General features: G+C 31.8%; 1 protein-coding gene across 2 annotated transcripts in view; it reads right to left on the bottom strand.

The window, feature by feature from the left end:
• LOC119837622 (protein tramtrack, beta isoform) overlaps positions 1–26040 on the bottom strand; it is a 280840-nt gene that overhangs the window by 115436 nt on the left and 139364 nt on the right. The window contains exon 5 of one of the 2 annotated variants that reach the window (XM_038363322.1): positions 24375–24684. The exons of the other annotated variant lie outside the window; for it this stretch is intronic. Within the exon in view, the coding sequence (XP_038219250.1) occupies positions 24440–24684 (245 nt within the window). The 3' untranslated portion in view covers positions 24375–24439. Of the gene's footprint in view, positions 1–24374; positions 24685–26040 lie in introns of those variants that run through there. 2 annotated transcript variants of the gene reach the window in all.

Here is a 26040-nt window from a genome sequence, read left to right as displayed (position 1 = left end):
CGCTGAAATTTAAACGTAATTAACGATAATTCAAATAAAAACACATTGAAGTGTGCTTTTTTCATTTTACATTCAGTATAATCGTTTTATTATATCAATAGTTATATAATTAATTTTTACATGTAAATAAAGATTTCCAAAATAAAAAGCACCCAGTTCACTAGCTCGACTTTAATTAACTTTAAAATTTATTTTAATCACAAGAACTACGATCGGGTTGGGAACATCCTGGTCAGTTATGAATTATAATTCTAAAAACAGTACAAGGTTATAGTATCTATATAAATATAAATAAAGTGCCTTATATCATGAATTTGCCTTTCAATAACATAAATAAATTGTTAAAACGTTTCGTATTAAGAAATTAAAGACTTTTCAACGGATTTATTCGTTATATAATGAATAAATTGCGTTTAATACGACTTTACAGCGAGCGTGCTTTCCGTGACCACGCTCGCTGTAGTGAAGTGTTCGAAACGTCGGGTTAACATAAAATAATGAATAAATCGCATTTAAAATCCGTGAAATAGTCTTTAAATTCTAAATATATACTTATTTATATTTTTCTCGGGTAAAATCAAACACAAGGAAATACCTTTAATATTCACCCATAATCCAGGCTATATTAGCTTTTACCAATCAATCAGTTTGCGAATGAAGTAAGTTTATCAGTTTAATTCATTACATATATGAAACAAAACATTAAAAAAGACTTATTTCAATTTAATGTCTATTTATGCGTACATCTATGATAATTTATTTTATTACAAAAAGACTAGAGAATAAAATGGAACGACACAATTTTATCTACATAGCAATTTTTAACGCTGACCTATGCTATTCTACTTAATTAAGCTAATGAGAGTTTAGAGGTAGCATAGAAGGTCATTACCACCAAATAGCGGCAAAAAACCTTCCATAGTTCCTGTACTAAAGGCATTACTAGATAGGCGAAGTGTTGCATGTGTGCGTTCTCTACTCATGTGTGTGTACACCACTAATCTCCATTATCTGTGCGTTCAGCATTTTGACTCTAACTTTACAGGCCTTTCGCTTTCTCTTAGAACAATACCATATGCTAACACCGGTTGTTGATGAATTGTAGTTTGTTGAGAATGTGTGGCGGCCGATACGTAAGATGAAACTCTTCTCCCCTCGCGGTATCAGCTCAATACCTGTGGAAGATCACATTAGAACAATATTAGTTTTTGATGGAATACGAAAGATTATTTTAAATATAAAGGTAGTCGTTAATTTTAATATCGTATTAAATACATTTATTTATATATAAACTTATTATTTATATTTTTAACTGTATACAATGATAAACTTTCCATTTCAAATATTTTATTTACATATTCCTTATGTGCATATTTTCGAAATTTAAAGAAACCTCCTCTTCAATGTTCTTCAATACAATTCTGATTTTTATTCACCATAAATTGAATGAAATGTCGATTGTTCTTCATTTTATACACTTTTGGTGGTAGATGGTTGTGTTGGCCAGCGGTTGCCATGACAAGGTTCTCCTGATTGCTGATAAGGGTTGCCCGGCAACCAGTGTGATATTGGGAGCAGTACCATCGGAAGCAATTGTTTTTCGTTTGCCGAACTCGGTTGTACGTGAAAGTATCATAGAAGAAGTGACGACTCCTAGATGTTTTTATTATTTCGCCTGGAATGTAATTATTTATTAGAAAGCAAGATTTCCTTATTTGTTACTTTATTTTGTTTAACGATTTGATAGGACAGGTGATAGAGTGTCTGAAAAAATGTGGCCATTTAGGTATAATGTAGCTTTCTATTGGCAAAAGAATATTCTAAATCAGTCAGGGTAATGTTTACAAATATTATAAAATACCCGAGTCCATAATATACCTACAATATGGAGGCGATAATACAACGATAAGTAGAAAAGTATACACAATGATGTTTTTAGCCATTTTATCAATACATATAATCAACTTAAGACATCCAATAGTTTAGCAGAAAAACACTATTTTAAGGTCACATGTTTTTATACGAAACATACTGTAGAAAGCAGTTAATTTATCTAACTTTTACTTACACTGCGCCGTTGTCACACTCCATGTCTCTCACTGGTTAGTGAATGGATTATTGCCATTTTTTGGTTGATCATACAACCATTTTATAGGTTTAATATACTATTATTAACTGTACATAAAACCAGGTCTTACATCAATTTTAAGTTTAAGAGCTTTAAGGCCAAACTATACAGTTCTAATTGTGTAAATTGATATTAAATTCACTTGTATAAACTTCACATATACTATTATATTTGTTCATTTGTAAGTACCTATTAATTCATATTCTATAACTTAAAATTAATATCGGTTATATTTTTTATAATTATGTTATATATTTATTATTCATGCACATAAACACTAAAAATAAAAGTCTTTTAAAATAAATATTTAATATAATTTCATAAAAAATAACTCTTAGTCACGACATAACTTGAATCAATTATTCTATCAAATATTTAAAAAGTCCCATCTATTTATAAAAATATATACTAACTATTTAATGTCTATTTTATTAAGGTTTTATAATGGGGTAATAAAACAAATTATTCAAAGTAGATACTAAAAACAAATTTGAGGAATATCACACAAAAATGTCTAGCTAAGCGGTTGCTACGGATCCGCTACGAACATAGATTTTTACAGTTATAGAAAACAATATTTATACCTTCCTATATTTAGTGATTAAAAGGATGCAAATTTCGTATAATAAGTCATAATAAATGTAAACTTAGGGTTAACATTCAGTAATACCACAATTCATCGCAAAACAAATACTTTATGGCAAAATTATTAATATAAACAACTACATAGTAACATTCCCAGATATGTTTCGATCAAATTCATCTTTACATTAAAAACAGTAATTTTATACGAGGTCATTGCTTTCGTATGTTTTTTTTATATAATACTCGCCATTATGTCTTTTTTGTACGACGTCCCTTATTTAAATTATATCCTTATCTAATATTATATACTCATATGTAACCGATAACGCTCTGTTATATAATATTAATAGCTTACAAATAACAAACGCTTAAACTTGGAATGTTAACTTATCTTAAACAAAACTATATAAAAATATAATACTTCTTTATCGATATGGTCTTCAATATTGTACACTGTTAAATTCAACGTTTCAGGTAATTTATTATTTTTACTTTATATTAATACATGAATTTCGACTTATTAAAACAGCTTTTAACATAACACATATGGATTTGAAGAGAATTATCCAAAGGGTTGTTAGTATAAAGTCTTATTATAGCATATTATCTATACTAATATTATAAAGCTGAAGAGTTTGTTTGTTTAACGCACTAATCTCAGGAACTACTCATCCAATTTGAAAAATTCTTTCACTGTTAGATAGCTCATTTATTGAGGAAGGCTATAGGCTATATGCCACGGGCAAAGCCGGGGCGGACCGGTAGTATATAATAAAAAATTTAAAGGAAAGTAGTAAAAATAAGAGCAGAGTTCAGTCTGTTCAAATTTCTCTAAATATACATACATCCATTTAAGAAAAATTTAAAATATGACAAAGAAAATGGCCCTGAGAAATTTCATGCAGTGATGCATTTGAATGCTATCAAACTAAAAATTAAAAGAAAACTCACCCTTGTGCCATGACATGCCATTATTCAAACCTATATTTCACATCTCTAAATTTTCTCACGAAGATTGTAAGTTATATAAATTTAAATACACACATCAAAAGTATGTGGTCGGAAGTAGAATTCTGACCGACGATCTTATTGCTAATAATCACACTATCACACTAATATTATAAATGTGAAAGTTTGTGTCACGGTGAGACTACTGAACGGATTTTGATGAAATTTGGAATACAGACAAGGTATGAGCTGCTTTGGATGATAGTATACTTTTTATCTTATTATATGCTCCCTTGGGATAAAATAGGAATCTCGATATCCGGGCGGAGCCGGGACGAGCGTCTAATGTGTCATAAAAATGTCAATTAGTCCAGTCAATATACAGACAATAATTTAAAAATTGTCTCAACTGTTATAAAAATTAATATACTCTAAATGTGTTAAAAAAGCTTTGCGTAAAATACGTTGAAACATCAAAAAGTAGTCATTATCAATTTGTGTCCTGTGTTGGCAATTTCTGTCCTGATTTTAAGCGTGTTTTAAACCATAAATTCTGGTTAAGTGAATATGTTATGTGGCTATGTGAATAGAATGGATCTAAAATTTTTTTAACACATTTTCAAATCTGTATTCTTAATCAAAAATCATGGAAACGCTTTTGATGTCTTAAGTTATCCTTAAAGCATTGTGAATAATAGATACTTTAAGATATCATATCAGACATTTTAGATTCTGACCATCGTTCTATTCATCTATCCAAATATCTATCTTTATCTTGTGTAATAAACATAAAAATATGTAGACTTAAAATGTATCCTCCTTTCATATCAAACAGCAGACGTTAGTCTTTGTAAACGTACAAACAGAATAACAACGTTAATAGTAATTGCGACTGAAATAACCCTAGTGTAAACAAGCACGTTAAGAATAAATTCAATATATATAGTATAACCTCTTTCCTGGTCAATCGTGTGCGTTAATCGTGCGAGTGTAACCCTGTAGTGGACACGACAACTCCGTCTATAGTCACTGCTGATGCTTTACACTTCAACTTGTGTTTCTTAGCACACGTCCACCTGATTCGGTTGCCGGTCAGGGAGCGCGAGTGCCGGCAAAACTTGTGGCCCCCGATGTATATGTTGGTTGAGTTTCCCCAAAAGCGGGCTCGGAACAGGGTGCGTATCAAATCTGAAAACACATATTGGTTTAGTATTGTAATATAATTTTTAACTACACACAGAAGTAGTATTAAAAGAATGCTTGATAATTATGCTATATTACTTTCACAAATAAAATATTCACATATATATCAATTTTACCATTTTTTACCAAAAAATTCAGTGGTTTTTTTTTTAGATTTATGAACCAAAAGAATCTCAAATTAAGGTAAATAAGACACAACATATTTCTCATATATTTCCATAATAATCTGAAACTATCTAAATGTAACACGTTTGTTTAACTATTCAGGTACACAGATCCTTACATTTGTACAATTATAACTACATCAACGAAAATTATTTATTCTATTTTATTTTAATACATATTCAATATAAGCAGTGGTGGCTCAGCGGTAAGAACCTCGGACTTCAAAATCGACAACTCGGGGTTCGAGACCGGGCGGAGCGTGCAGGAAATAAATTGATTTTTCAATTTATCTGCACATGTGAATAACATCACCACTGCTTAAAACGGTGAAGGAAAACATCGTGAGGAAACCGGCATGTCCCAGAATCAAAAGTTCGACGACATGTGACATCTGCCAACCCGCACTTGGCCAGCGTGGTGGATTATGGCCTGAACCCTCATAGGAGGCCTGTGTCCCAGCAGTGGGAACATATATGGGCTGATGATGATGATGATGATGATGACATATTCAATACCTTCTTACTTCTCTTAACAATTACTTAGATTATTATCTCACCGCTTTTTTCTCTCGTATATTTTAAAATAAGAAAAATTAAATCACACAATGATAGGTTCTGACTGTTCCTAATACTTCATTATTTATAACAAAATAAAAAACCGAGAGGCCTTGAAACTGTAGGCACTAACAAAATAAATAATACATAACATCAATATAATAATATCTCTGTTTGACAGTTTTTTTTTTAAGTATAGCTTACTTACATACTATATTTTCAGGTTTTTATCTGAATAACGATTATATTTACATTTTATTTTTGTAATAAGAAATGCATCTATTAATATTTTACATTGGAGTTTAATAACGATTATTATTGTTAAACGTATATGAAGGTGTAATTAAAGACTAGCTTTAATTCAATTTTTAACGTATCACAACACAAAATTACGCTCCCATGGCATTTGTTTTGAACATATGCCGTTCCCCAAAAAGTTCATTGCAATATTAGATACTATAACAAAAAACAAATCTTAGTATAAGTCTATTATTACTTTTACTATACAAAAATTAATCTCCTTTATTAGAGTTGGCCTTTACAAGATTAGGTTTGCAAGGTAGGTTGTGACCATTATATATAATATATATATATATATATATATATATATATATATATATACATAAACATATATAGACAAGTCTTAAAAGATTCAAAAGCTACCAATTGAAATGAAACACTTTTCAATCGATTATACAGTTAACGATCGGTACAAACGTTCACTATCAACTTCATATTTTAAAACAATCTTCCCCCGCGTCCGCCTTGTTGCTCAAAAATTACTGCACTGATTTACATTTTGTTTTCACAAAGGGATAGGTGGGTTCTCGCGGATAGATTTAGTATACAATTTGTTTAGTTTTACACAATGCGGACGAAGCTGCGGACGAAAAACTAGTCGAAATGAAATCTCTCTAATAATGGTTGTGCACTTGGCGAGCCTTCAAGATGATGCTATCAAGAGTCGTGACGAAGGCAGTGCATCCCCTCTTCTTCCTCACACAGCGCCACCTCACTCTTACCCCTTCATTCTGGTGGACTGAGAACCTGTGACCTCCCATGAGGAGAGACCGCCTCCCTGATGACGTCATCTCAAAATATACTGGAAAAAATTACATATTGCTCATATGAATTACACAATGAAAACTTTGATATATAAATATTAGATATACTGTACGAAGAGGCTTAAGTATCATGAATTAACAAAATTAATTTGTTTTTAAAAAAGAAAAAGCAGTGTTTAATTGTATGTTTTAATATAAAATTATATCTCATTAAGAGATATATTATTATTTATTACTCATTCTTTAATACGGTGGAGACATAAAATACTAAGATACTATTTATTTAAAAAAAAACATTTTTACCATCTGTCTCCATCATCAGATCATTTTCATAAAACCAGTTTATTACATTTAACTAAAGTTAGATACCTACGCAAACAAAACTTTAGCTTAATCAGAAACCGGGAAGGTTTACTTATAACATTATATTTAACGGCGAATTTGCTGATTTTTCCTAGATTTCCTTGAGTTTCCATCATCAGATCCTGTCTTGATGACAACTGTAACACCCCGGATTATACTCCTTCGTTCTAAATAAAAATTTCTTAAAACGGTTCACAATAACCGAAAATAAAATCTAACATTAACCAGAAATACAGACAGACGAACAGAGAACCCCTTCTTTTTCGTTTTTGGAAGGCGGTTAAAAATATTTTCTAGCAGTACCTAGGTTGGCGGTAAAAGCAAAGAGTTTTTACTTGGGTAGAACGTTTATTACAAAAATAACATTTAATGTAGATTTTTTGCTTCAATTAGAATACACATTGTATAAGTAACAACGGTACATGTAATATGCGATTTAATCTATAACTAACGGGGGCCCGCGGCTTTGCATGCATGGTCGAAAGATACTCCCGTGGGAATAAGATATTTCACAACAGTCATAATGGCGTAGTGGCATAAAAATCACAAAATAATATCACTCCGTTGCGATGTGAAACAAAGATAAACAAACACACAATCCTTGTGTGTTGTTTGTTTGTAGTTGCAGTATGAAAGTAAGGTCTCGACAGAATAATGAGGATAAGGATTTTTACAAATTTCAAAAAAGCACTTAATAATAAGTTCTACGTTAATGCTATAAAAATAACAATACAGCTAAGATAATTTAACAACCAAAATTGGAAATAATGAGGTAAATTACAAGGAAGCGGCAAGATGGACGATATAATTCAGGCTTAAAAGCGCCCACTTAATGATTGTGTTCAGTAATTTTCACAATAACACCATCAACGATCATTACCCTGGATCTGCAGCGAACGGCCTTGTTGTCCTTATTGCACGCCCATCGTGACATTGGTCCGTTGTTTAGTACTTGCCGGAATCTGTATTTCCCCATTTGCAGGACAGGTTTCCCTTGACGGGACACCGTGATAATGAATTCTGTAACATAATTGACGCATCAATTAACACATCGAGATCAAATACAAATTAGACAAATATGGTTATAGCAAATAAAACGACCCAGTAATATAAGAATTTGCCATCTATAATTTTCTCATCAGCTATCAAATTTTTGTTTGTTTGTATATAGTGTACAGATACACTCGAAAAACATAACCCATAGCAGCCGGGTCCAACTAAGACAAATGTTTTCTATAATTAATTTTATTCAATAGTCCAATACGAATGATACAACTGTTTTATATTTTATTCAACATATGTTTAAATAAAAAATAAAATACTCAATGGTTGTGGTTGCTGCAAGTTTTCACGATGTCATTCGCCACAGTCACCACTTTAGCTCTGCATCCCGTATTGTCTCGAATGCAGGACCATCTCTTTATTGAGTCCTTTTGACTTTTAATCTTAAATCTATAGCCACCCATTTGAATTATTGGTTTCCCTTGCCGCGATACGGTGAACATCATATCTGAAATTAAACGTTCCAGATCATTCTTCTAATTGCATTGTTTTGTCAAAGTTGTGTTAAAATTGTCAACAATTTATATTCAAATATAAAAATGCTGGTTATCGTACAATTTAGTTGATATTGTTTTATAATCCAAATATATCTTAGAGTATAAATTGCTATTTAATAAGAATAATAATAATGCAGAGTCTACTTAAAATAACTTATTTTCTACTAAAAATATTCTTATATTTGTTTTTATTCGAATTTATTCGTGACAATTCAACATAAAGTATTTTATTCTGGCATATTGAGATCCACTTTTTAGTCCAACACGGGACACCCCGAATAATCATCTGAGCGAATAATTGTCACCTGTAAACTGTTCACTTTCAGATTTCTTATCTGTAATACATTTTCTCGGAATATATTAATAAAAAAACGTTCGAATTTTTTACACCTACAAATTTATAATTTCAACATAGTTCTTTCCACAAGCAAAAGATAGATTCCATCAGCATTAATGATTATGTTCATTTACAATACACACAAATTCATTGTTCATGGTAATAACAACCGCCTTACAACCCTGCGCAGTTTTGGTGCACACCCAGCGCCCTCTGGCGCCCTTGCTGCCGCTCCACCTGTTGAATCTGTACCTACCTATTTGAATAGCCGGTTTACCAAACCTGGACTTTGTGAATATTGGTTCGTCTGAAAAGAGATAAGATTCGTTTTATTAGATAGTAGAAATCGTAGTGTTCTGAATTCATTTCTGTTCCATTTAATTATTCGAAACTGTATTTGCAACCGTCACGATTATAACACGGCAAGTAATTTGCGTATTTTTTAATATTTTTATGAAGGGTATATAAGGATTGCTTGATAGTAAGCAATCACCACAATCAATGAGAATTTAACCTCTGTTAATGTGCAAGGAATCAATAAAATTCACGGTAACAGTAGCTAGACTAGAGGAGGAAAATAATACCACCATCGGTGCAGCTTGATTTCACAAGATGAGTATATCTTGATATTATTTATTTTGCAAATAAAACGCAATAAGCTCACATGTGGCTAACGGGTTGGCTCGTAAAAAATACAATCAAAAACATATTTTTTCATGATAGTTTAATAATCACATATTTCTGACCTTGCCCTTTATGAGAACGTAGGAGAGTCAGCAGAAAAACTCAAGTCAAATATATTTATTAATGATTATGCTCCGATTTTACAAAAACGATTTCATTATCATGCGTTTTTAATTTAGCTCTACATCCTGCATAGTCCCTTATACAGCACCATCGAATTATCGGTCCCTCTTTAAGAGTACGGCTGACTTTTTTGAACCTATATTTACCAATTTGTATAATAGGCTTCCCTCGTTGAGATACAGTGAAGATGGGTCCTAAAAGAATAACACGTGTATTAAGAAATGTCTCACGAAACGGCAGTCACAATAAATGGGAATGAAATGGTTATAAAAATCCTGAATCGGTAGCATAACCAGTCACAGTAAAGATTTTTATTTTAATATAAACGATGAAATAATAACAAGATACATTCGTGTTTTTTATTTTTCGATACAAAATTTGTAACCCCTTATCTTATTACATTTGGTATGTTTGTTTATTATTATACATATATACATGTCGTAATTTTAAACAATACTATATATACTTATACTATTCTATAATACGTATATCTGTTATAATTAATAATGCGTTATTAACCCCATTTATTGATTTTTACACTCAATTATATTTACATCAGATGGTCCGCAAAGGAAAGCTGCCAACTTACAACAATTACGAAAACTAATCAAAAACAATTTAGTTTATGAAAACATTATACACGTAACAACAAAATAGGTACTTGATAAACAGCATGAAAACAATTAAAAAGAGGTTAATACTAACAATATTTATATACAATGACTACCCCTCAATATTTAATACCTATCGTATATATCCATCAAATAACGTTCATCGCGCATCGCATGGCCATCGCTATGCGTAGATATATCGATAAGATTACTCCCATGCGATGCCAATGCACTAAGATTGTTTCCATGCGACGGAATCGCACTGGGATTAGAGCCATGCGTCGCTGGACTGTGATTTACGTTTTGCGCGTGGTTATGCCCATTCAGTACTTTTATTATAACATCGTCCTCCATTACGACAGTGGCTCTGCAACCAAACTTTACACGGAAGCAAACCCATCTTATTTTGGATCCTTTACTCGAACTGTGTTGTGTGAATTTGAAGCCATTAAAATATAATGCCGGTCGTCCTTTCGCAGTCGCTCCAAAATATACTGTTAGATAACAACATTATTTGAGACACCAATACAAAATTAAATAAGTATATTATCTAAGTCCATATCAACAATGAAGTCTGAGAAAAAATATGTAAATGTGAATATGTTAAGTCATAAGATGAGGTGAATAAAAGTAAAAATTACAACGCCCTGGAAATATTCCATTTATTTACAACAATTTCCGTAAATTCCATTTACATTTATTTACATGATTCCTCTGAGTGTTGTAATTTAAATTCGTGTGTTCATCGCAACAGACCTAGTTATAACAAGAGTCGTGTCATCATTCCGTTAGTCATGGCAATGGAAGTTGTATCGTTTCAGTACTTGATTCCCAAGTGTTAAAACGCGGGCTCGGCATCCGTTGTTCTTCTTTGTGCAAATCCAAGATTTCGTATGGTTGTCCAATCGCTCGTTGTACAAGCCGTACCGTTGCCGGCCGATACAGAGAATGTTCCTACCATTCCTTGAGGGTGCGAAGTAAACCTCTGAAATAACACTGAATTGGTTTTTACCCGTAAAATATTTATAGAACTCACGAAGGAAACAAGTTCGGAAGAATGTTAACTAATTTCACACACTAAAAGTAGAAAGCAATGTTTTTTATACAACTGATGTTCCTGAAGACAGCAATCTCTTCAGAATCGACAAATGGGTGTGTGAGTGTGACATATCCAAATATTGGATTTAAATACTAGATGGTATTAAAAAATTTCTTCAGTGTCAGGATACGAACGGGTCAATAGCCAATCAAGTGGATAAAATATTGAGAGCCTGATTGATTCCACAAACTTCTTCGTTTTCAGTGATTGTAAAATTTTTACCATTAATTTATTTTACTCATAGAATATCTATCGACTAGTAAAATTAATTAATGAATTTACAGTCAAAAAGTATCAACTTGATTTATATCACAAAAAATAAGTATTTTCTTGCGAACATTTTAGATTTGAGGAAAGGTTTTTCATACGATTCATTATTCCGCGTTTTGGTAGGTATAGGCGCGTGTGATGCGTTTTGAGAACACGTCTTTAAAATCAGCTTCGAAAAACTGCACTCATATCAGTTTTAATTCAGTTTATTTATAAAGTAATAATAAAAATACTATGAACAATGTGTTAATATATTTTTCATAGTCAATCCTGAAGTATAAAGAATAGTCGTCCTTTTATTGAATACAAACAAAAATATTTACAAAACCCTTTATTTAATTAAGTAAAAACTTAAGAAATACACAACGATTTTTAATCGACATAATTTATGAAAAAGTTAGAAATAAAATCTTAACATATAAACGAATATCCCTTTATTAGTAGTGTAAGCTTTAGAACACGATTTAGTGGATTAGTTTTATCTAGCTTAGCTCCTAACATAATGCTCCAGGCATTATGTTAGCCACAGTTAAGTCATTAAACTACAACATACTAAATACATATGTCGCCGTAAAACTGTAAACACCGTTAAATTGTAAATTATTGAAAATGATCCATAATATTCACTTGCAAATGAACGAAATATTTTGCGTGAGGTGATAGGGCCTGAATCCGTTAAGTTTTTAAATAAACCGACTGAAAAAAAATCGATAAAGAAAACCAATGCCCATTTTACAATGTTTCGGTTCGATAGATTATAATGTAACGAAAAATGATGCAGCATGTTATGGGTCACAAGTTTTCAATAGATTACAATCTCGCGATGTTTAAAATTTTAAGTGACAAACTAATGTTTGTATAAATATTATTTATACGTCGTAAAACTTAACAACAAAATAAATCTAGCACTTTAACTTATCAGCGAGATGTTAATCGATTTTCTATATTTTTAAAGTAAATACTTTGTGCAGGTTTTGTTAATTAATATTTATTAATAGTGCATGTCCATGGCCGACTAAATTATAGAATTTATTATCTATTATAACATTACCGTAACCATAATATCGAATTATTTGAATTTCAATATATGCGTCAATTAAAGTTTATTTTCAAAGTGTCTATGCAATGTGCAGTTGCTTATTTGGCTTTAGAAAGTACTCATAAATATTAGATAAAAAATAATACGAGTAGGTAAGTGCTAATGACATTATGGAATTAATAAAAGAAACATAATTAGTAATCACGCATTATCGTTTTTATGGAGGACTTTTTATAGAAGACGGTTTACGATTAGACGAATTTAAATTGCCACCATTTTGAATTGTATTATTGTCATCAATAAATTTATTCTACGAAAAAAATTAACAAACCCATTAAAGGACATAGCTAAGAATCCATACTTTTATATGAACGTATAACATCATATTTGCATAAATTCGAGGTAATTAATACAACAATATATAAACCATAACCATTAGAAATATTTTGAAAACGCCCATCATCTAAGCGAAACGGACCTTAAATAAGTCAGCACGTTATCGTTAACAGATCCATATTGCACTGTGATTAGACTCAAAATCGATTAGCACTCGTATGGGCTATAGGGTTGTGGGTTCCCCACACCCTGATGATCGCATTTTCCACGGTGTGCAGGGACGCTCTGCAGCCAGCCTTGGCCTTCACACAGACCCATCTTGACTTGCTGCCGTGCTTGGTCACGCGGTTGAATCGGTATTTACCGATCATTATAACTTTGTTTCCTCTTTGCGATTGCGCGAACACCGGTTTCAGATCTGCAATGAAAGTTTTCTTTAATACCACATCAGAGGATATTATTTCCATATTATAAAGTAGGAAATTGTATATTTATCTAGTTCTTTATCTATTTTAAGAAGTGAATGCACACTTTATTTCTTTTTAATTGACATTGATTTTCGGTAAATCGGTTTTAGATTTAATTTTAGAGTGTTAGGGCAACATTTTTAGATCAGGTGATCACTTTCGTTTCAACCTAGACACAAAAAATGCGGATAAACATATTATGCGCGGGGAATTAATACACAATTAATTTAAATCAAATCTTTTAATAATTAGATATGCAAGTCAAAAATAACATAAAACAAGTTCTGTGACATTTTAATTTATTTTTACTGTACTGCAGTTACAAAGTAAATTACAATACTCGAGTGAAACAAATCGTTTTCTTTATAAATTTTTCAATAAAATTTACATATTTACATAAGAGTTCGTCAATATATATGAATTAACAATTATAAGCAATGAGAATTAAACATAAAGGTACATAAAATAGTCATGATCAGAAATCACAAATAAAGTATTAATTATATTATGAAGTCATGCTGTTCAAATGATATTTGGTTTTTATATTATAGTTCATTTTCTTGTAAGCCTTTAAACAAACATTTTATTGGTTAATTTAAAATGCTGAATATATAATAAAATGGGTTGCGAGTCCTACGAATTTTTTATTTCATCCCAAGGACTTCCTTCATAATCAATCAGAAGATATTTGGGCCAAGTAATGCCTATTTAGTTTATAAAAAGTACAAGTACATATTCTAAATAACGCAATATCTTTAAGATTTACATTTGAACACTATCCACCAAATTGACTAGAACATCTGCCGCACACATGATATCCTAGTACTTTTATTTCATGCATTGTATCACTGCTTATACAAATCGTGTTTATGGTTGTTTTTTACCGATACAATTTGAGAACCGACGGTTAGAACTCTCGCATTACACCTCCACTTATTGCACTTCCATGATATTTTATCACCGTTCGTGTAATTCTTGTGAAATCTGAAGCCCTGGTGGATTAACACCATGCTGCCGTGCTCCCCTACACCAAAGAAGAAATCTGTGAAAAAACTTTATTAATGTTACTTTTGAGTGTTGGAGTCGAGCACGCTTCGGCACGAATTGGGCTCGAACTTTTACTGAATGAATTAATAATGTATAGTTACCTACGTTTAAAAATAACATTACTTAATAACACGATGAATAGAATAATGATATAAGATCGTATATTAAATAATTGAACTAAGAAAAAAAACGGGCGAATTGAGAACCTCCCTCGTTTTGGGAATGTCGTTTAAAATAACAGAAACTTGTTTTGTTCAAAGCCGATTCTTATAAAAAAAAATGAAAATCAACAATAATGTATAAGTATAATATAAATAACATGGGATGAAACGTAACAATGGAACAAGTAGATATATTGCTTTTTTACAACGATTTATGTTATTTCATTATCTAATAATAAATTATTTAAACCTGTTTCACTGGTCGCCAGTTATGTCCTTGTTCCTTATTTGATATATTTTACATTCAAATTTTCATACATTTTAACTGAAAGATAAGTTAAACAAAACATATAAGGAAGTTGTGAAACCAGCCCTTAGCTTAGTCAATTACAATCAAGCTAAATTGGAACATAATTTAATATGAATTGTCGTTTTAATTACGAAGTTAGCGTGTCCAGTTTTGATGAGTGCTGAAACTGAACCCTGTATACCATTATCATTTAATGTTATTCGTTTGAGATCGTTATATAAATTTAATCTTATGCTATCAAGGCCAAAGAAATAAATGAGCGATAATATGGTTAAGATTGATTTAAAATTCAATGGTACATTATGTTACGTATACATATCGAAGCGTGTCGCAGGGATATAGCAGCGAGATATATCTAATTTAAAAGTTCTTTTAAACGACCGTTTGTTATCAAGTTTGAAGCATTTCTTGTACTGCATTTTTTTAAATATTATAATATACAATTTAAGACTCTCTGAGAATGTACACGTCATTTCAAACATACAATCTGTTATTATTGTATCAATTTGTCTAATTACAACACTATGGATCGTGATTATGTACATTCTTCATCGATATAATTTCATCACCATACATCATAAGCGCAGCCCTGCAGCCCTTCCGTTGCTTCACGCATCGCCACCGTCCCTTTAAGCCGCTCGTGGTATGTAAACTGTATACGTAATTATCCAATTCAATATGCTGCGTCGAACGTTTCGTCTTTACATAGGCTTGCATTCCTATGATAAATATAAAAATTGATTAAACCATTTCGAAGATTTTTTCAATTTATATTGAATTAAATGTTATTTTATTAGAGAGCTGCATATTCACTGAGTGACAGACACAGGTACGTACCACGGGCGAAGCCAGGGCGAATAGCTGGCATTCAAATGTTTAGGGCGTAAATTATTAACTCATTAACAAATTTTTCATAGATTATTCTCTGTAGAAACTCTGTAGTATCTTTGATTGTATGTTTCTTCCGCTTTATTTTAGAAACGCAAGTCTTTGAAGCTTCTTTAATTTGTATAAGAACAAGGCAAAGGTAAAGAATAAAAAAGCAATTACAAGTTCATTTAAAATATATAAATTTGACACAAATTTCTTATTGGCATAAAATAAGAAGAGTCATAAGCAGGGATAAAAACTATCCCATAACCTTTTTCGGGTCTCAACCTCTGTAAAAAATTTCATTAAAATCGGTTCAATGGTTTAGGTGTAATGAAATATAGACAGACAGAGTTACCTACGTATTCATGATATCATAATCGGTTAGATATTTAGTTTATTGCTTGCTGAATTCTTACTCATAGATTTTTATTAGTTTTAAATAAACCACTTCTGCAAAAACAGCAATTACTTTAATAACATTATATTTAATACATTACAACACATGCAGGTGCCTACACATAGACAATAGGTTGGTATTATATACATAACCAATACTAATATTATATACATAAATAACGTTTAATTTTAATCAAATACAATATTTTTTTATATTTAACTCTTCGGTTATTAAGATAAAGAAATAATAAAAAAGTGAGGGTGCAATTCAAAATCATAAATCATCAAAGTTTCATAACATTTCTAGAACTAAAATTTTTAATAATACAATATTGAGAATGTGAAAAAGCTAAGAAATTTATAATATCATTAAGATATTAGGTATTTGAAATGAAATCACGAATTTTATACGCTCTCTTAATAATAAAGTTCTTAATATACGTATGGATAAACTTATTTCATTTAACATAAAAAACTAAGGTGCATACGCCTTATATTCAAACGCTGGGCATACATATCTAATTTCTAGATCTGTTTAACTTATTAATACTCATTTTATATTAAATGTGTACATAAATTTACCATTTTTTCCAGTTACTACTCATACATGTATTATAAACACTATTCACACAAAATAATCGCAAAGAACATGCAAAATTAATGGCATGACATTAATATCAACATTTTTAAGATTCCTACCACAAAGGAGTGGTAAGATAACTAATATAGTAAATTTAAGAAGTTTAATCACACCCACTAGAAATACAATACAGGAATGTGATTGGTACCAAACAATATGTCAACATATTCTGTTTATTTCGCTGAAAAACGAGTTTATACTTGTCCAATACAAAATTTTAATGGTGAGAATGCTCATTTGATTCTGTAACTAGTACTACCTCGGAACCCACAGTGATGACTTTCGCCTTACAGTTACGATACCGGTGCTTGGTGCATCTCCACGTACGCTTGTCATATTTCTCCTGACTCAGAGTGAACTTGTGGCTCCTGATTATCAATACCTGATGACCTTTCGCACTTTTCTGGAATATCGGTGTGGCTGAAAGACAAATGACAGTTAGTACGCGAAGTTGAATGTCATTGTATTACTAATGATTTTTGTTCATGTAACACTTTTGATTTGATCCAGTCGTCATATTTTGGAAAGCATTTTTATACTTTTGACTTAGAAAAGGAGGAGTTCCTTTATTATAATGTATTTTTTTTTTTTGGGTTTTATAATAATATTCCGATTAATAATCCTACTAATATTATAATTGCGAAAGTTTGTAAGGATGTGTGTGTGTGTTTGTTGCTCTTTCACGCAAAATCTACTGAACCGATTGCGTTGAAATTTGGTACGTAGATAGCTGGACAACTGGAATAACATATAGGCAACTTTTTATCCCAATATTCCTACGGGATACGGACTTACGCGGGTGAAACCGCGGGGCGCAGCTAGTTATTATCTATATGAAACATACAGTTCGAAAAAAAGCTTCTATATACGTTTTAAACAATTTAAAATAACATAACATGTTGCAATGATTTGTCATAGTTAATAATTTTCCGTACACTTTTATTTCATTTGTCATAAATTTGAATACATAGCCACATAAACTAATTAAAGTTAACAATACCAGTTATGTTGACTAGTATTAAGAAACCGAGAAGTAAAAAACTTCTCACAGAACCCGAAGCCCAACAATATATGAACTTCTGAATATCGAGAAGAATCGTCAAGAAACTCAATAGATACTCTTTTAAAAGTCCATGTACATATACATATAGGCAATACTGGGGACATAACAATATAAAAAAATTCAAACTCATTACGAAGCCTCTTGGCCCGTGCGATTTGTCGCAGATGCACCATACATCTGTTTCACTACTCGATTTTTGATTACGGACAAGTAAGTGATCAACCGAAAAGGTTTCCATCAGAAATCGAAATGAAAACCCTTAGATTCTACTCTCACGGCGGGCACAAAAATCATTGGCCTTATATTTTTATCATCAAGATATTCGGTTATTGTATGAAAAGCTTCATTTACCACGTCTGCCAAGACAATCAAGTCATCTAAATTATCATAATATAACTCTGCGAGAAGCCTTTTTTTCTTTTAACATCAGTGGCGTAGCTATCATAGGGCCAGGTGGTGCTAACCTAACCTTAGCTTTGAAAGAGGGGAGGAAGGCGGAAAGAGGGGAGGAAGGCGGAATGAGGGGAGGAGGGCCAGATTTTTTCCCTATGCACCAGGGCCCTTGTCCCTCTAGCTACGCCACTGTTTAACATTAATATATATCCTAGATAAATAATTATAAATATTATTTTTACCTAAAGAACAATCAGGTACTTTAAGACTCTATATATTAATCTGACGTGATTTCAAAAATCTATCTAATAGTCTAACTTTCTTTACAACATTCAAGGTAATCTAATAACTATAATGAACATAATGTTTTCATAATAAAACTTGGTTTTATAACGATCTTACTACAGTATATAGACACCAATATTGTATAGTAAATATAGAGTTCAATTTAATTATAAACATTCTAAGCCAAGTTCATTCTATATACCTATGTATATAAAATCAATCTTATACGATGATAGTTGAGTATTAGCATCACGTAACAAATCATACATAAATCTAATGATAAAACAATAACAATTGGATTTTTAAAATAACTTTAGAGCAATCAAAATTGATCACAGAGTAGAGAAGAAGAAGAGAGGAACTCTTCAATTTCTTCTCTTCTCAGATATCATGATGCATGATAGAATTTTTATTGTTCCGGAAAGTTTGCTTATGAATCAATAAATGCCATAAATACACACATACATATTTATCCTAAACATTTTTTTTTCACAGAACCAGACAAAGAATCCTATCCTGTATCCTATAAGATAGTGAACTATATCCTGAATATAATTTTCTCTTATAATCAGCTACAATGGAATTTTGAAGTCTCGGATGCAGTGATTAATCGTGGCTATGTTGATTTCTCTCCAGAATCACCTTCTTCCCCAGAGTCACAACTGTGGCCTTACACTTCCTGGAGCAATGTTTGGTGCATCTCCACGTTTTCTTTGGATTCTCTATGTTCTGCGACCTCAACATGAATCGTTGATTTTTGTAGATTAACTTAAAGTTGTTGTAGGTCTTTATAATTATTGGTTCATCTGTTGGAGAAATGATTAGATGTTTTTTCTTGTTCGTGTTACTCAATTCTTATCTTTACCGAACTAATTACTTATAATGACTAATCAATCAATACATTAAATTCATTTATATTAATTTTCCAAGTAAGCGACTTTAGAGGGAGCGTAATTGTATATAACAAGACATAATCCTTGAGTATAAGATTATGTCTTGTCTTGTTGGTAATCCACACGATATCGATATAAAGCTACTTTATCGACCTTTTAACAAAGTAGGCATATAGGTTTTGTCTTCTGCTATATTATAATTCTTCTCAAATCCCCATTTCTACTTCACCATCGATGTAATGTCAAGTTAAATAAACTCCCTTTATACATAGATTTACAGTATCCTCGTTGAGTTCTTCAATTCCGAACAAGAGGTACTGCATTGGTAATGAAAAGTGGTCTGTGATATCATTTCTTAATCTGTATTATAGCTAGCAGCAGAACCATTTCCAGTATGGAAAAGCGATAGCGCTAGAGGGTCTTTTTGTTCTGTAATTTTTCCCCATTTTCCCTTCATGGAATAAGTATTACTTCAAGACCTACGATTACTACGTATCAAAGACACATCATCATCACAGACCTATGCTAAACTTTCCTAAAGTTAATTCTGTCAATTGCAGACTAACGTATGTTAATTATTTAAATCATAATAATTAATAAAGATAAGTTAGTTAGCGAAGTAACAAGTCATTTTGGTGAGTTATATAAATATGCAAAAATTCAATTAAAAAAAATGCTAAGTAAAACATTTTATTAACATTTATATAGCATAACATAATGTGTATAAATGCTCATCAAATTTTGCTTAAAGCATGTTTTTTCCTTAATTTTGTCTTTTTTTTTTTATTCCAGTAACACTAATTCGAATGTATCGAAATTATGTCTAAACTAATATTAAAAAAAGGACACATTTGTATTTTTCTATATATGTTTGTACGACCAAAGCTAATACTTTATAATTAACAATCATTTAATAATAAAAATTTGAATTATCGAAAACAATATAAATGAAAATATGTGAAATGATGATAAATAGAGTTTTGCTTGAAATTATTTTGCTTTTTTTGTAATTTATATTAACTATCATTAATTATAGAAACATTCACGTACAACCCCATTATTGATAGCAAAAAATCCACTCGAATAATTAATTACACTGCCTAATTATTAATACTAAACTTTAAACACTATTCATTCATCATAATAATGTGGGAGTCAAGCACGCTTCGGCACGAATTGGGCCAGCTCGCACCGGGGTAGTACCACACTCCCACAGAAGACCGGCTTGAAATGCATCTTACTGTGTTTCGTTACGTACGGAGCCAGAGGCCCATATCCTTACTCTTCACAGTCCTTTCCTTTATTCCTCTCGTCTACTTTTCTTAATCCCTTTCCAACAAAGTTGACAATCCATTTGTAGTCGTCAATTGGCCATATGTCTCTGCAAATGTTCATGGGCGGTGGTAGCGTTACCATGCGACACACCAGCTATACTGCCGAGATAAAAATATATAATAATTAATTTATCCGTGTTATAAATCTTTCGACTCATGTCTTTTTTATTAACGCAGGTCGTATATATCACGAATCAAAAGATCTTATCAGTTAATCTTCATTATGAGTCTTGGGAAAACGTCTCTTATCCGAAGGGTGACAATGTTCATTTTTCTCTAAAATAATCCTATCACCAATTGTCAGTATTGTTGCTTTGCATCCACGGTAGCTGTGTTTGGTGCATCGCCAGTTTCTTTTGTCACCACTTTGAGTATTTAGTGTAAACTTATGACCTCTCACTATCAATATTAAATGGCCTTTAGCTGTTTCTATGAACGTTGCATCTAAAAACAAACAGATAAAAACCGATATTAGTTCTCGCGTGAGAAAATTAAACAGTTTGGTCAGAATAATGAAGAATAATTAATCAAGATTATGTAAGTAACTTAAAATGTTGATTATTGCGCTGATAAAGGGTAGTTGTGATGGGAAAAAATCGGTTTTACGTAATTGTAACTATTTATTTGTTTAACTAAGTGAAGTATTTTATTCTGAATTAAACTTAAGGTTGTTTATAATTAAAACAGGGTAAACAATAATATTTTTTGCAAGCAGTGCATTCTATGAGAATTTTTTCACTTTTTTGTCAGCCTCACGACTTGGTAAGAAGGTGCGGAGTTTTTGATAACATCCTACGCATCTCCTCTTCTTTGATCCCTTTTCGAGCTGATGTGTTTTGCTTATAGAGGGTTCTGAAACGTAATTGCTGTGCAATATTAAAGCGAGTTAATTCGTGCAAAATTGTGATGGTGAGTTATACTAAAGATACTGATAAAATAATATAAAAATACAGTTGAGAGCAAAGCAGGATTCATCATAATATCTTGAATAAAAAGCATGCAAAAGGAGCCGGCGGCCCATATCCTTTTCCTTCCCCTTTACAGTCCTTTCGTTTATTCTTCTGGCCACTCCTTTCTTAATCCCTTCCCAATTTAAAGTCGGCAATCCATTTGTAGGGGTGTAAGGTCTGCAATGGACCTTACACCTCTCCAATTGTTCATGGGCGGTGGTAGCGCTTACCATCAGGCCCACCAGCTCCATTGCCGACTATGACATAAAAAAAGTACGTGACTTGCATGCTAGTTATACCTGCAAATGTGTGCTAGTATTTTATATGTGCTAGTAACTTGTATGCAATTTACTGTTTTTCAGGTATATCATGGCCTGTATTCGACAAGACACTTTTTTGTTTATATTATTTATATTATGAGTAGCTAGAATGTTTGAAATATACCTGTATCCACGTTCAAGTTTTTTTTGTAAAACTTCAAATAGTAGTTCCATAAATAGCCTCTTTGACGATTCATCATCATATTCTGAATTATATACAATCAAGGCATTAATAACAGCTGTACTAAAGATTATGTCCACTATTACTTTCCGTCACAATTTCTATTCCATATGTAATATTGTCTATCAACCACTCCTGGGATTTTAATGCATTAGTTAGTGCCTCTCTTCTTTTTTCCAGATTCTAGTCAGGTCGTCAGTAGTTACGCACATTTTGTGCTTTTTCAAAAAATACATTTTATCGTACAGTATCGTAATCTTTCTTTTGATATTTTTTGCCTTTATAATAATCATCCTCTCCAGGGCATCCTTGTCTCATCGATTACTACACATTTTCCAGGGTTTAATATATTCCAAATAAATTCAGTGATCGTCGAAAGCATATCTCTGATTTTTTTTGTCATTTACTGTTTTATTGCTTAATATTATATGTTTTGTTTCTTTGTGTTTTTCCTATAATACTAGATCCGTCTCCCACGCGAGAGAGGCGAGTCACGTACGGATGTTTCAGACTCCATTTCACACTCAACATGTTAAAGGAAGGTTTATTATCACAGAACAGAAAGAAATTGGATTATTGGGGATTCATTTTTCATCAAAGACTTAATAAAATGGAACAAGATTCGTAATAATTGCTATGCATTCAAATACCTACTTTTAATGACACACATATTAGTATCTTTGTATACTATGAGAAACTAATACTATGATAATAATAACTGAGAAAACGCTCAGTTATTATCGTCATTATTTTGAAAAAAGTAACTAGCTTTATTGCCACACAACTTAAAACCATATTTTAAGGATGACTATGTTCATTTTTCTCCAAAAGTATTTCATCGCCAAGGGTCACTATGACAGCTTTGCATCCACGATAGCTTTGCTTTGTGCATTGCCAAGTCCTTTTCATACCATATTGTGATTTTAGCGAGAACTTGTGACCTCTCAACACTAAAACTGTGTGGCCTTTTCTCGTTTGTATGAAGGAACATTCCCCTAAAAGAAAAATATTGAAAATTTACAACATATCTATTTTAACAGCATATGACATGATTTATAATTACGGAATGGTTGTTGTAAAGTGAGTATCCCATAAAAAAAACAATACATGTAAAAAACCAAGTGTTTTTTATGGGATATAATATATTGATATTATATTGACGCGTACTCAAATACACTATAAAGAAATTGAACAAAACAGGAAATCTGAGTATTATATCCTTGTTTAAAAGAAAACAAAAATAAAACTGCATATTCATTATTAATTATATTTGTGACAAAATTTAAAAAAGGTGCCAATCTACAAGATTTCAATATTAAAGCGTTCAAAGATAGACGTTCAATAGAATTTGCCATTGCTTTGGTTATAAATGCCCCTGTAGTAAAACAAGTGATTGTGCTCCTTAACGCTGATAACTCTGTCTTCGAACGTTACAGCTGTGCCACGGCAGTTGCTGCTGTGTCTCACACATCGCCAATATGCCTTTGGGCCATTGAGCTTACGCAGACCGTACCTATAGCCGTTGAAAACTAGCATCTTCGTTCCACGTTCCGTGTTTATTATCATCGGCCCTTTATCTGCAAGAGAAGAGAGAAAATGAGCTGCAATTCTTATCATAAAATGTTGTCTTATAAGTTCTTTTTCCTTTTGCTGGAGCGGACAACTGAGCTGGTGTTTAGACGATATGTTAGACGATAACCACCATCCATAAACATTTTCAGAAGATTGGTGTGTAGGTCCATGTACAAATTGGCATATACGAAAGGATGAGTTTAAATATATTTTGTATTTGTTTTTTGATAATATCTTTAAGTGCAGGATAGCCTTCTGTCCTGAGGCAGACTAAGACTCCTTGATATGTATTATATAACCGTCGTTTTTACGTGGTTAAAGAATTGCAATACGCCCACGCTAGTTATGAGATAACTATCACTTTAGACTTTAGTTGAAGTTAAGATCGAAGCAAACAGTGTTAATTGAAAACATTAACTCCAAGATAATTCAAATATTTATTTATAATACTAGGAATATCACCGCTTAACAATTCAATCACATAATCTAGGAACGAGTATCCAGTAACTGCAGATCGGAGTGAGCGTTCGCGTCGGGTGGGTGGGTGTGCTTGTTATGCTTCCCCACTGTCATACAGCCGATGGTGACGACGATCGCATGGCACTGTCTATGCCGACTCTCAGCACAGAGCCACTTTACTCTGGAGGAGCAGACGGAGTGCCTGGTATACCAGTAGCCGCGGAGTCTCATGATCCTGGCGCCGATCTTGGACGTGAAGAATGTTGGTCGCTCTGAAAAGAGATCTGATTTTTAATATTTTTCCATAATATAGAAATACGCTTAAGGTTAGTGTGGGTGAAAATACTTCGACTCAATTAAATTCCTTGTAACAATAAAAGACATATAGGTTTTTTAAATTAATTTATTCATGTATTCAAACCTGCCGTTATATAGATAATGCATGCAAAATCTATTAACAAGATAAAGCAAAAATTACAATACAGGTATTATCAATTTTACTGTTCCTAATTGTTGTTTGTAAATAAAATTATACATAATATACGAATACCTGTTCAAGAGCTTATTAACATTGTCTTAGTTATAAAAGTAAATCATTTCTTTATAGATTTTCGAGCTCAAAGCCTGATAAGCTCTGTATATAAAATTCATAACCTCTCCCGTTTATTATTTGAGTAATTATAACAGAAGTACTTGAAGGATGAACGTAATTAAAAGCGAAAGTATTATAGTGACGTGGTTATGATCTACATTGTCATCAGAAGCATTCATCATTTTATCTCGTTTTTTTTATTTTAGAAAGGGCAACTGAGCTCGTGGTTCTACTATGCCTAGCCTCGTAAGCGATCACTATAACATAAAAAATACAGGATCCTAGTCCACACGACACAAAGCATTTAATCAAACCTATTTATAGACGTTTTTATTTATATTTATTCGTGATTATGGTTTTCATTGATTCTCACAATTTTGTCATTAAACGTATATATAAAGGCCTTGCAGCCGTTACGAACAAGCTGGCACCACCACCTGGTTTTCAGTCCCTGTGATCTTTGCTTGAAAAACGCATAACCATTTAAATTTATTATTTTCGCTCCACGCTTGGAAAATGAAAACACAGCACCTGCACAAAAACAACAATTAATTATGAAGGGAAAATAATAAAAATTAAGATTTTTTTAAAGCGGCGGTAAGAGGTATTTTATCCATTGTTTATTAACACACGAACATTACATTTGTTAACACTCGTTTATATTATATCTTATTGGATAAAGGATACATTAATTTTATTTTATAATTATTTTTATTTTTATCATATATAAAGCTTGAATAAAAGATATATAAATCCACTGTCACGCTACCGTTAAACGAAATTATTTCACAAGCATAATAATATATTAAGTGTTTTAAAACAACTAAATCATAGAAGCATTAGATACTCACATTGTTGACACAGGAATTATCAGAAGTGGGTACGTACCAACGCTTTTAAAAACGCCCACGCCAGTTAACATACCGTTACAAATATATACTTAATATATTATTTGCGTGAACGAAGTTATTTTCACATATTTACATACATTCATTCAAAATATAGAATAAAGCTGCTTAAAATTAAGTTACACGTA

The sequence above is a fragment of the Zerene cesonia genome, chromosome 3, assembly GCF_012273895.1.
Source record: "Zerene cesonia ecotype Mississippi chromosome 3, Zerene_cesonia_1.1, whole genome shotgun sequence".
Classification (NCBI taxonomy): domain Eukaryota; kingdom Metazoa; phylum Arthropoda; class Insecta; order Lepidoptera; family Pieridae; genus Zerene; species Zerene cesonia.
This window is presented reverse-complemented; position numbering and strand designations above follow the sequence as displayed.